Source organism: Canis aureus, chromosome 16, assembly GCF_053574225.1.
Source record: "Canis aureus isolate CA01 chromosome 16, VMU_Caureus_v.1.0, whole genome shotgun sequence".
Lineage (NCBI taxonomy): Eukaryota > Metazoa > Chordata > Mammalia > Carnivora > Canidae > Canis > Canis aureus.
Window position 1 is genome coordinate 36,222,575 of NC_135626.1, and position 13,236 is coordinate 36,235,810.

Below are 13,236 nucleotides of genomic sequence, written 5' to 3' on the forward strand. Positions count from 1 at the left end.
CCTGGAATGAACCGGGTTGCTGGTAGCCAGGACCCAGAGCCGGGGGCTCCCAGAAATACCCTTTGGCCCCCATTTCCCAGCCTCTTCTGGTTCAGGCACATTCCCAGGTTCCCCTTTCAGGCACAGAGCGGCCTCCCGGCCCCCCCCCGACCCCCCGCCCCCCCTTCCCCTTGAGACGCACGTTTTATAGGGGGAGCTTTTTATTCTCTCGTTAAACCAGCCAAAGCACCGGAGACAGAGAGCCGGGGAGGGAGAGGAGGCGGCGGGGGCGGGATGGCCCCTGTCTTCTCTCCCTCCGCCTCCCTCCTCTCCGCCCCCCCCCCCCCCAGCTGGGTAGCTCCAAACTGGAAAGCAGCTTTCCTCTGCGTTCTTGTTTTCACAGGCAATAAAAGTGAGGGAGAGGGAAAGAGGGAGAGACGAAGGGAGGGAGAGAGGGAGGGAGGGAAGGAGGGAGGGAGGGAGGAGAAGAGACAGAGAGGAGCAGGGGTAAAGTATTTTCGCAATTTCTGCCCCGAAGATTTTATTAGCCTCCTCCCGCAGGCCGCGGCCAATCAGCGCGGTGCCCTGGCACCTGCGTCTCCTGCGTCAGGGCGGCCGGGCTGAGCGAATGCAGCGCCGTGAGAGCTGGGAGCGATTTAAAACGCCTTGGATTCCCGGGGCCTGGGTGGGGAGAGACGGCTGGGTGCCCCCCGGATCCCCCCGCCCCAGCGCCCCATGAGCGGACCCTCGGCCCCATGGAGCCCGGCGACTACGCCACCCTGGACGGGGCCAAGGACCTGGAAGGCTTGTCGGTAGTGGGAGGGGGTCGGAATCTCGTGGCCCCGTCGCCGCTGGCCACCCACCCGGCCGCGGCGCCTCCGCTGATGCCCGCTGTCAGCTACGCGCCGCTGGATCTGCCGGGCCCCGCGGAACCGCCGAAGCAGTGCCACCCTTGCCCCGGGGTGCCCCAGGGGGCGGCCCCGGCTCCGGTGCCTTACGGCTACTTTGGAGGCGGGTACTACTCCTGCCGGGTGGCCCGGAGCTCGCTGAAACCCTGTGCCCAGGCGGCCACCCTCGCTGCCTACCCCGCGGAGACGGCCACGGCCGGGGAGGAGTACCCCAGCCGACCCACCGAGTTTGCCTTCTATCCTGGGTACCCGGGACCCTACCAGCCAATGGCCAGTTACCTGGATGTGTCGGTGGTGCAGACTCTGGGAGCCCCCGGGGAGCCTCGCCACGACTCCCTGCTGCCTGTGGACAGTTACCAGCCCTGGGCCCTCACCGGTGGCTGGAACGGCCAGATGTGTTGCCAGGGGGAGCAGAACCCACCCAGTGCCTTCTGGAAGGCAGCATTTGCAGGTAACTTGCCCCACTATGTTTGTTGGGTCCCCTTGGTGCTGCTGACTGTGGGTGGTAGGCCGTGCTGGTGCTCGCAGGGGGAGGAAGTGAAGGGAGATTTGGGGCCTGTGAGGAGGAGCTTGTGCTCATCAGTTGGCTGTTAGGACGCTGAAGGAGGGTTCAGGCAGTTGAAGAGACAGGGTGGAGGCCCCAGAGGGTCAGCATGAGGGGCCTGAGCTGGGTGCTATTGGAAGGCTGTGGGCTACCAGGTACCTTCATCTCCTTAGGAGGCCTTGGGACCTGCTTTTCAATATGTCCAAGTGTTTGATTCTTTTTGCTGTTGACGGGAATCAGGCTGTTCTACCTCGCAGATCCCAGGGTTAATTCTACCAAAAGGCTAAATGACTCTCTATTCAGTGAGTAATGGGGATGGGGTGGGTAGGAACATGGATATTGAATGTTCTGTGAAGAATACAAACCCTCATTTTCTTTCAGATGAATTTTTCAGTTTCTTTTCAAAAATATTTATTCATGAGAGACAGAGAGAGCGAGAGGCAGAGACACAGGCAGAGGAAGAAGCAGGCTCCATGCAGGGAGCCTGATGTGGGACTGGATCCTGGGACCCCAGGATCACGCCCTGGGCCGAAGGCAGGCACTAAACTGCTGAGCCATCCAGGGATCCCAATTTTTCAGTTTCTAAAGGAAAATTTAGATTCCCTGCAGTCATAATTTAGGGGCATGTGTATGTGTGTGTGCGTTGTGTGCATGTTGGGGGGGGAGGTGTGTGTATGTGTGTTTGTGTATTGGGAGTGGGAGCAGAAATGTGTTCCTTTCTGCACTTAATTTGCCTGTAGAATCTATGAGAGTGGCCAAGAGTCTGAAAATGCATGTGAGGGTGGATATATGTGACTGTGGGCAAAGGTCTGGCAGGGTGTGATGGGTGTGTTTGCAGACCTGCAATGCTGAGGACAGGGATGGGTGAAGATGGCTTGCAGGAACCTGGTCTTTCAAAACCTAAGTGGTCATCAGAAAACAGCCAGAAGTCAAGGTGTCCCCCAGTGCTTTGGGGGAGTGGTTGTGTCTGGGTGCTCCCATAGGATTGCTTAGCTTGTAGGGCCTGCGTTTGTGCGTGGGCTTGTGGGTGGAGGTCTGAGTGTGGCTCTCTCTCTCTTCTTCCATGGCAGAGTCAGGCACACAGCACCCTCCCGATGGTTGTGCCTTCCGACGTGGCCGTAAGAAGCGCATTCCTTACAGCAAGGGGCAGTTGCGGGAGCTGGAGCGCGAGTATTCAGCTAACAAGTTCATCACCAAGGACAAGAGGCGTAAGATCTCTGCGGCCACCAGCCTTTCAGAGCGCCAGATCACCATCTGGTTTCAGAACCGCCGGGTTAAGGAGAAGAAAGTCCTTGCCAAGGTCAAGACCAGCACTACTCTGTGAGGGAGATCCCTGGCTGGGGGAGTGGGGGAGAAATGGAAGTATCCTAGGGAGACCAGGAGCCTGCCAGCGCCAGGCTGGAGCACAGGACTCTGCCAAGGGGCTCCCAGAGGTTGCACTCTTCCCAGGCCACAGCTCCTGGGCTGTTCCTCAGGGATGGCCTGGGTGCCCCCATATGTTTTAGGGAGCCAGTGAGGCCCAGAGTTACAGTCCAATCCACCAGAGCCACATACCACCCACAGGACCTGTCGCCAGTCACAATCATTCATCCTGGTAGTGGTAATAGTCACCATAACCAGTATGAGTTGCCATGATAATTAGTTTCAAATTTTTATCTAGAGCTCTGAAGAGCACTTGAGAAACTGCTTGCATGGATTGAACTGATAATGAATAAACTTGGAGGGAGACCCAAGGCAGGGAAGCTTCCTTTGCATCCACATCCATTTCCAAATCCTGTCCCCCACCCCAGTGATTGCAGCAGATAGGAGAAAAGGCAGATTCACTCCTGTGACTACCATTGCTCATTTGGCATTTTTCTAAGATGACCCCTGGGCAGGATGGACAACACTGGGGGGTACCTCTCCCTCCCTCCCTGCCCACACCCTGGGTTGTATGCTGAGGTCTCAGAAATCCCATCCTTAACTCTTAGATTTTGTCCTTGTGTGAAAATGAAGCCAGTGAACTGCCCTCCTGAGTCCTCCTGCCTCCAGAAAAACTGAGTTTGAGAAAGCTCCTGGATAATTCATCATCTCTCATTTCCTCCCCTAAACTTTCCAAGTCTTCCCTTAACAATCCTGGTGGTTCTGTCCAGGTTATAGTTCATTGGGGCATTTGGGAGTTGCATGAAATAGGTATTTGTGGCCTTGTAGACGTGCCCCTCCCAGGCACAAATAGTTACAGAACTAGGGAGTAGAACGCTACCCTATTGGCAGGCACATCACAAACACGCTGGAATAGCCAGGCTGGAAAGAAAACCAGAAAATGGCCCTTCACCACCCATTCTCCCTCTGCTTTGCTTCTACTTGACATCAGGAGAAGTTGTGGGTCCCAAGCCTGGGAGATGGGTCAGGCCCCTTTGTGAGTGAAAAAACAGTGGGTGGCAGAAGCGCAAAGACCCAGGTGAGGCGTCTTAGGCAAGAGTGGCTGCAGATCTCTTTCCTTTTCACTTTGTGCTGGTTTGGTCCAACTACCCTGAATCCTGGGTAGGTGGAGGATCATGTTGGCACCAACTCTCTTTTCTCCATCCACATAGACAGAGACTGAACGTGTGGAATTGTAGACACCTGGGGCAGACATGCTGTTCACAGAGCTGCAGAACCCAGGACCCTGACACGGAGCCTTGGTCTCTGTGAGGGCTCCCTCATGTCACGTACCTGGGCCCACTGCCCTGTGGGATTCACCACCTTGGCTGCACGGCCAAGTCAGCGGGTTGGCCCTGGATCTTCCTTTGCCTGGGCCGACACACTCCCTGTGATCCAGAGCCCAGGCTCGAAGTGGAGAGGACCTGTACAACCCAAGATCCCAGACACCGCCAGGAGCAGCTGGTGAGGCCGGCGGTGACTGTCTCAATGGTGTCTCAGAGCTGGCTCAGCCTCCTAGTTCTCCAGGAAGCCCTGTGTAGCCAAGGCACGTTTACAACCCCTGCTGTCAGGTGGGATTCTAGTCCTGGCTCCTTTCCTGGGAATGAGTTGAGAAGCAACTCAGATTCTCCTTAATCTATTTACCAAAGAGGAACCCAGGGCCAAAGGGGAAAGGCTCCAGAGGTGGCCGTCACCCTCCCCTGTTGGGACTCCTTGACTGTGTCTGCTTAAGGGAGAAGAGGGGAGGTGTCAATTTTTTTTTTCAATTTTGTGATTAAAAGACAAAACAAAACAAACCCTTCCAAACACCCGGGTCCCGTTTAAGCTCCTTGATAAAGCACCCGGCTCAGAGGAAGTTACTTCCTGCTTTTCATTCTCTTCTAAGCAAAGTCTCAAGCGAGTAGCTTTTAACTTCAGGGGTCCTCAAGGATAGTGTGTGCGGACCCCTCCCTCGCTGCTTCAGAAGTGGCCAGACTTCAGTGCACATAGGGATGTGGGCAGGGTGCGGGAGAAATGAAGGGGGCTTTATGGTGCGGGGTCCCCTTCCAGAGGAGAGAAAAGACCCCAAGGGGCTGACACTTGGACTAACCGAGCCAGCCTAGGTGGAGCCCTCAAAAGGAGTCAGAGACCTCGAGATCCTGTCCTCCCGGGGCTCTAACTTCTCCGCTACCAGGGACTTAAAGTTTCGTTGTATTATTCGTTCGCAATAATTTCAGAACGAACCAAAAATTTGGGATTTTAGAGATTTATTTCGCTACCAATGTGAGTTTGTGGATTATTAAAAAGGCAAGGTCGCCCCCTTCCGGCAGAAGTTTGCTATTTCAGGGAAACCCGCCGGGCGGCTGGGCCTGGACTGTTCCCTCAAGGAGCCCCAGGCTTCCGGATGCCTGGGGTCTCCGGCCTCGCGGGGTTGGGGAGTTTGGGGCAGCTTGTGAGAGCGACGGGACCCGGAGCCGCCAGAGATTGGGCCAAGGTATCTGCAGATGTATCGGTCCAGCCAGCGAGAGACCAAGAGGCGGGCGAGCAGGGCAGCGCGAGCGATCTGGAATAGAGAACAGGCTCGCCAGGGCTCCAGAAGCCAGGCCGCGGCGCCCTCCGCCCCGGGTCCAGGTCCTCCAGCGGACGGAGTATTTTCTTTATCTTCCTCCGCAGAGCAGTTCGCGGTGACACCCTCCTTTTTTCTCCTGGGAGTGAGGTATGGAACCTATGCAAAACAAAACAAATTTAAATTTCGTTTGGCTTTACATCCTTTCATGAAACCCCTTTCCAAACACCAATTTTACTCCCGAGGCAAACTCTACCCCCTCCCACCCAGACCGAGCATTTAAAAATCTCTCACTAATTTGGGTTAAATTTTAACAAAACCCATACATTTACGTTTACATTTACTTGACTGCAGCGATTTGCTTCTGAGTAGGGCCGGTTTTAGATCCCGGGGAACGTGTTTTGCTAAAAATTATCCAGACTGAAACATGTGAGCACAACGTTCATAAATGGCTAAATTCAGACAATCTCGACCAAATGCATGTAGAAGTGTCCAAATAGACTCCTGAAAATACACCAGGCGTCTTTATCCACTACCGAGGCGTAATTGTTCTCAGAGCTGCGCTCCACGCGCTCTCTCTCACTCGGAGCCAAACATTTCGGCCTGTGAGTCTCAGCAAGCGTCCAAATCGGATCGGAGGGTCGCGTCTACGCCGGCTCCACAGCCGAAATCACTTCTAACTCCAAAGCAGTTGTTATTTTTATTAGGCTTCCAGAGGCCAATTTGGGGGGTAGTGGTGGAGAAGTGCGTAGACGCGACCTCCGGAAGCTCTTTTCGAATCTAAATCCCCGCTGCAGCCTAGCGAAGAGCCAGGCGGGGGCTCCGGCCCTGGGGTCCTCTACTCACGCTGGTGAACGCTTGCGGCAGCTCGGCACTCCGCGGGCTGCGGTGTCCCCCGCCCCAGCCACCCCTCCCGGGAGTCTCTCCAGAGCGGGAAGCTGCCCCTGAGGCTGGAAAAAGACTCTGATCGAGCCCCCTCCGCCCCCCAGTTCTCCCAGCGGCCCGGCTCCCCTCCTCCGACTCCAGCAAACTGCCCTCCCCTCCTTCCCTTCATTGATGTTTTATCCGAAGGCCCAAGTGCAGCACTTTAATTTGGTTTCCTTCGGGGGAAACTCTCTGTGCCCCCGCCCCCGTCCGGTCTCCTAGAAACCCCGGAGCCAAGATCGTGGATTAGATGCGTAAACCTGCAATGGAGCGCGGAGGTGCCTGCTGCACCGGGGCAAAAGGAGACGGTTCTGCTGTTCTGGAAGAAATTTATATCCTATTCTCCCCGCCATGAACGGTTCCTCTCCAGGAGAGGGGGGAGGAAGCAGTAGAGTGGCTCTCCGCCTCTCACCCGAGTGGGACACCCCTCCGCTCCCCTCCCCCCCCCCGCCCCCGTCGGCGCAGATCTGGGCCTGGAGAGAGACTTAAAAACATCCTGGGGCGACTTGATGCCAGCCTTTCGGACTCTGTCGGCTACAAGTTACCTCTGTCTCGAAAGGGAGTGAGGGTGGTCGAGCAGATGAAGGAAAGAGTTCCACCATGGGCTTCCCTCCCCTAAATTGCCCCCGAAGTGAGAGAGGGTTTGGCTACAGCAAGAGTTCAATCGCCCCCAGAATGAGAAAAGGAGAGAGTCTGCCGATGCCTGGAGGGGAGGGGATCGAATGCGAGGGGAGGGTCAGGGGCTTTGCCATTGAACTTGAAGTTTCAGGTAGGTGGTCTCCACCGCCTCCGCCCCCACTCTCCTAAACGCTGTGCTAGAAGTTGGGGGGAAAGGTGGGGGAAGGATGAGGGAAGGGTGGGGGGCCACCTCCGGTCTTGGGAAGGAGTGAGAAGGTCATGCAGTGGGGAAAGGCTGGAGAGAACTGGAGGACGGCTGGGGATGCCGAAGGTGGAGGGGAGGCGAGGAGGCCTGGGTCTGCGCTGGGGAGGAGACGCTCCAGCCTTCGCCCAAGGTGGGGAGCATTCCACAGAGCGCCCTCTCCCTGAGCTCCGCCCCAGACTGCTGGGAGGGGGGCACCTAGTGCTGCGCGACCTGTCCTTCCGCCTCTGGCCCCAGGTGCTCGAGCGGAGCCCCAGCCCCGGGCCGCTCCGAGGCTGAAACCTTCCGGCGGGGGCCTGCAGCGCTCAGGGCCCGGACGCAAGCTGAAGGTCTCTCCTTTGCAGAGAAAACAAGAGTGTTATGTGCCCATTTCTCAGACCAGGGACCGGCCCGTTTCAATACCTCCAAGAGTGCGTTTCTCCGTAACAAGGTAAACTGATCCGTGGGCCAAAGGCACTAACCGCTTTCTCAGTCTGGGACCCGCCTCAGGAAGCCCCGGGGTGATCCTCCCAGGAATTTGGAGGCCTCCGCGGGCTAAGCGGGCAGGGAAGGGCAGATAGAAGGGACTTGAGGCCAGACAGAGACCCACCACCTGGCGCGGGCACCTCCACGTCGGTTCCTGGAGAGACACGCAGCTGCCTGAGCAGAAAGCGCTTCGCAGCATGCGGGACCTGCCCGGACCTCGGCAGGGGACAGGCTGGCGGGTGGGAGCCAGTGCCAGGTGCTGGGGGCCCCCAGATGACCTCTATTTGTCTCCAACTGGATGGAATCCTGGCACAGACACAATTAATATTATTGTTAATGCTATTGCAATTGTTCTTATTTAAAATAATAATTCTTTCCAACACACCTATTTTGGAAAACTCCGTGAAAATTAACTGTAACGATAACTCTGATGATTGATTAGCTCACCCTTAAGAGAAAGGCTCTGGCCCTTAAAAAAATAAATCAGGGAGCGCCTGGCTGGCACAGTCTGAAGAGCTTTGGACTTGATCTCTGAGTGGAGTGGTGAGTTCAAGCCCCCACATTGGGTGTAGAGATTACCTAAAGAAATAAAACTTAAAAAAATCAGTATACCTTACTCTCTGAACAGCTGCCTTCTCTCCCCACCCCACTATCCCCTCCCCATTCCTGCATCCTTTTCAGAAGCTTAGTAAGTGCCCAGGAGCTGAGGAACAACTGGAGAGGACACATGCCACTGGTATATGTGCACAGGGGCTCAGAGTCCCCACCAAGTCCTTAGGCACTGACACTGCTAATCTGTTGGTCTTAGGGTGGGCAGGGTAATCTACAGGCACACTCAGGACTAACAGGTCCCCTCTTCCCTGCCCCCCAAACTGACTCCTCCTGTTCATGCCCCCTTCAGAGCTCCTATCACACTGACAAAACCTACAATTGGGTGCACATTTCATAAAATAAGGAAGTTGAGACCAAGAGAGGATAAGTTTCTTGATCACTGTCAATCGGCCTGCCAAAGCAGAGGTGATCCCCAAAGCAAGAGCTAGGGTGGTGGAAGGGGAGGAGGGCGGGGGGGTGGGGGTGAATGGGTGACGTGCGCTGAGGGGGGCACTTGACGGGATGAGCACTGAGCACTGGGTGTTATTCTGTATGTTGGTAAATTGAACACCAATAAAAAATAAATTTATTTTTAAAAAAAAGCTAAGCTCCTTTGCCGATACCCTGGGAGAGAATAGGAAGCCCAGTCTCTTCAAGACCCCCGCATGCCTCTTTTCACAAGGTTCCCCAGACTCTGGCAAATCCTTGTTTCCATCCGGAGCCATCCCCTAGTGTCCCACAGGGGCACTTAAGCTCCCTAGCCCCTCCAGGGTGCATCAGGCTATTTGCATAAGTGAAGAAAAAAAGAGGGATTAAAGACAAATGGAAATTTAGTCCAATCCACCATTCAGTTACCAAGTATCTACTGCATGCAAAATCTTCCACTGCGAGTAGGAGGCTGTAGAAGAGACCATGGAAAGACCCTCTCCCATCCCACTGAGCCCTGCCTCGCTCTTGCTGCCAGATCTGGGGTCTGCGGCTTCTTCAGATGTGACCTCCCACACCGTGTGGCCCGGTCAATGACTACACGAGGACAAATCTTTCTCACGAGGAGTGAGAAAGATTCGTCCCTCTCCCCATGGTATCTGGGGGAGCTTCCCAGAAAAGGTCGTGTTGGAACAGCATCAAGAAAGATGCTTATAATATCAAATCCTACAGGGAAGATCCAGGAGGAGGCGGCGGCGGCTGGGAAACGCAGGTTGTGCAGAGAGATCGGTGGGGCCGGGGCTCCGCGGGCGGAGCAGGCAGGCGAGAACGCAGGGGCGTGAGCACCGGGCTCTGAACGCTGGGCCAAGCCCGCGCCGCGATCGCACGCTCCTCGCCATTCCCACTGCGACCGCCCCACTCCCGCGCAGGGCAGCCTGCACCCAGGGATGGTGTCGCCCCGCAGGCCCCAGGCAGGCAGGGGACCAAGAGCTCTCGGAGAGCCGGATCGGTACCCTTCCCGAGGACCTTCAGCTCCCCGCTTCCAGCCTCGCCCAAGACCTGCGCTGGGCCTTTGTCTGAAGGACGGTTGATGTTCGCTGCCCCTCCCCCTCCAGGCAGGGTTTTGTCATTGAACTTGAGTCAGGCCATAAACATTCCTTCACCCCTCCGGGAGCTGGATCGGGACGCGGGGCGGGTGGAGAGAAAGGGGGCAGGGGAGGGTTGTGGAAGGAACCGGAACGCAGAGGCCTCTCCCAGCCAAGCCTGCATGGCTTTAACCACAAGCGTCTGTCCTTTGTCTTCCGCGGAAAACTCGCCCGGTCTGCATTTAAAATCCCGGTTAGTGAGGCCCTCCTCAAGTTAGAGCAGGATTGTGGGTGTTTTTTTTTTGTTGTTGTTTTTTGTTTTGGCAGCAAAATTCCCCTCCTCCCTCCCCTTTTTAAATAACTAGGAAAAACAAACGTATAAATAGCAAAAGAGGGACGCTTGACTGGCTGAGTCGGTGGAGCCGGGACTCTTGATCTCAGGGTTGTGAGTTCGAGCCCCACGTGGGGTGTAGAGATTACTTTAAAAAACAGCAAACGAATAATAGCTAAAGCAGATGAATTATTAAAGAGCATTGGAGTAGGTCCTTCCCCGACCCACGCCTCCGTTTTCAAAGCGCCTCTCTCTGCGGGGTCATTCCAGCGGGTGGCCGTGGAGGCCCAAGGAGCCCTCGGTCTCCTCTGGCTCTGGAAACTTGAACTTGGTGAACAGGGTCCCCACCCCCACGTCTGAGGCCGAGGAAATACTGGCCTGCGGAGATGCCAGACCCGGGAATCCGCGCGGCCCTCCCAGGGACAGGCCGGCGGGGGAAGCTGCGCAGGGCGGCCTATCCCGGCGCAGTTAGTGCTTTTGGTTTTTTCCTTTTTCTCTTTCCTTCCTTCCTTGCTTGCTTCCTTCCTTCCTTCCTTCCTTCCTTTTTTCTTTCTCTCTTTCTTTCTTTCTTTTTTTCTTTCTTTTCTTTCTTTCTTTCTTTCTTCTTTCTTTCTTTTCTTTCTTTCTTTCTTTCTTTCTTTCTTTCTTTCTTCTTTCTTTCTTTCTTTCTTTCTTTCTTTCTTTCTTTCTTTCTTTCTTTTTTTCTTCTTTCTTCTTTCTCTAAGATTCTAAGATCCTGGAGCAAAGGAGGATCAAATATTCCACTCTGCCGTGTCTTCCAGGCTTAATAAGATGCAGTGTGGTAGGAACTGGCGCGCAGGGCTGGGGACGCTACTCCAGGTCCCGCGCCCGGCTGGCTTCCTCCCGGGCAAGGAGCCCTGGCGGCTCAGCCACCGCCAAGAACGCACCGGAAACCCGGGAATCCACAAAAAGCTCCTGGTTTCCTTTTGGGGGGCCAGATAAAGGGCGCGCAGGCAGATCCTCATTGGCAAACCCAGAAAGAGGCCTGAGGGAGTTGTCAGGATGAGGCTCTCCAAGTTCTAGCCAGCACCCCATCTGGCTTTTACCTGCTGCAGGACTCGCATCAGAGGGGTTTGTTGTTTTATGTTCTCGGCCCTGGAAAGAACCCAGCCAGCTCTTCTTCCTTTGTCTAACTTTGCGGGTGAAAGAGGCGTGGCCCCTGGGTCAAGTTCACCCATCCAGCTGCTGCTTCTAGGGAAAGTGGGGCCACGGTTGGCACCCGGGTCAGGAGAATCCTAAGCAATTGGAGTTTGCGTGTGTATATGTGGGGGGTGGGAGGTGGGCAGGGAGGTAGAAGCTGCGGAGAAGGGCTTTTCAATTTTAGTTTGTTGTTGGGTTCTCACATCCCTGCCCTCCCCTTTCCTCAGCTCAGTATGGGAGAAATCACCTGACCCATCTTTCAAATTGGAGCCATTTGTTTGGAAAAATAAATGCAAAGATCTCAAGGAATGAGCTTCCCAGAAATGGCATTAAATCTTTGGCACTTGGTCGTTTTGCATTTTGCTCTGGCATTTGTGAAAATTAAGGATTTCCAGTGTTGGATACAATGGTTTCTATGTAATCCGATTCAGAGTAAAAGAGGCCACATCTACAGTTTCCCAAAGGCTTCAGACTAAAACACATTGAAATGATTACTCCCAACATTACTGACTTAAAAAAAAAAAAACCCTCAAAATACAAAAAACATATCCAGATCGCAGAAAATAAAATATGGGTTTTTTTTAACACATGCATACTTATTTTTTTTAACACATGCATACTTAAAAAAAACTTTTTAATAAACAATCACCTTTTGTCCCCCGTTTGAGATTTCAGTGCTCTTGTTTTACAATTTGCAACCGCTGTTATTATTTTTGTGTCTCCCTCTCCCACCTTAGTTATATGCATTCTGTCCTGATTTTCTTTTCTTTCTTCTTTTAATTAATTTTTTTAAAGCAAGCTCCACACCCGACATCAGGTCGGCTTGAACTCCGACCCTGATGTCAAGAGTCCTCAGGCTTTATCTACTGAACCAGCTAGGCACCCCGTGACTCTAAAAAACACTGTACATTGACTACATCCTAGGCCATTTTCAAGTTATTAGTCTTTAAAATGTCATTTTAAAAAATGGATAATATGCAACAAAATGAGTTGTCATAATTTAGAAAACCATTGCCCTAATGATCATTTCGGTTGACTCATATTTAAAAAGAAAACTTTTTTTTTTTTTCCTGATTAGAAAAGTAGGGATGTCTAGTGGCTCAGCGGTTGAGAGTTTTGGCTCAGAGCATGATCCTGGAGTCCCAGGATCGAGTTGAGCTCCCTGCATGGAGCCTGCTTCTGTCTCTGCCTCTCTCTCTCTGTCTCTCATGAATAAATAAATACAACCATAAAAAAAGTAACACATTCTCATTGCCAGGAATTTCAAAGATAAAAAATATAAAGACAAAAATTAAAACCATCCCATATTCTATCACCCAAAGCTTATCAAAGCTAATTGTCAGTTGTTTTTCCTTGCCCATGGGTATAATTTCAAAACCGATCTTCTGCATGAACATTTTGTGTATCTTGCCTTTTAATTTAATATTATTCTCAGTATCATTAAATATTCTCCAAAAGCACAACTTGAAGGATTGCATAGCATCCAGACCTCGAGGTGTGTCAGCAGGTGGAAAACATTTTCTGCAATTATGGATCATGGAGACAGCTTCCATGTTTACTTTTAAAAATAATTCAGGGGCAGCCTGGGTGGTTCAGCGGTTTAGCACTGCCTTCAACCCAGGGCATGATCCCAGAGTCCCAGGATGAGTCCCACATCGGGCTCCCTGCATGGAGCCTGCTTCTCCCTTTGCCTGTATCTCTGCCCCTCTCTCTGTGTGTGTCTTTCATGAATAAATAAATAGAATCTTTTTTAAAAAATAAGAATAATTCATAAGAAAGAGAACACTGTTATGCCCCTAAGAATGCTGATAGGGAGATAAGAGTTGAATCGTCAAAATTCAAGGATAGAATGCTTCACATTTTGTAGCTAAAAAATTCCTCCTCCTACTATTGATTGGAAGGGAACAAAAAGGAGGCCTTTCAGAGTGCTTGAAATATTCCGTGTTTTGGTCAGGGTGGTGGTCACACAGGTGTGGATGCACTGGAAAGATTAATT

General features: G+C 53.1%; 1 protein-coding gene across 1 annotated transcript; it reads left to right on the top strand.

The window, feature by feature from the left end:
* The first annotated feature begins 567 nt into the window (after positions 1–567).
* On the top strand, positions 568–5,143 carry HOXB13 (homeobox B13). Its single transcript, XM_077852896.1, has 2 exons — positions 568–1,338; positions 2,502–5,143. The coding sequence occupies exons 1-2, from the start codon at positions 735–737 to the stop codon at positions 2,753–2,755; spliced, it is 858 nt and encodes a 285-aa protein (XP_077709022.1). The 5' UTR covers positions 568–734; the 3' UTR covers positions 2,756–5,143.
* Positions 5,144–13,236: the final 8,093 nt, after the last annotated feature.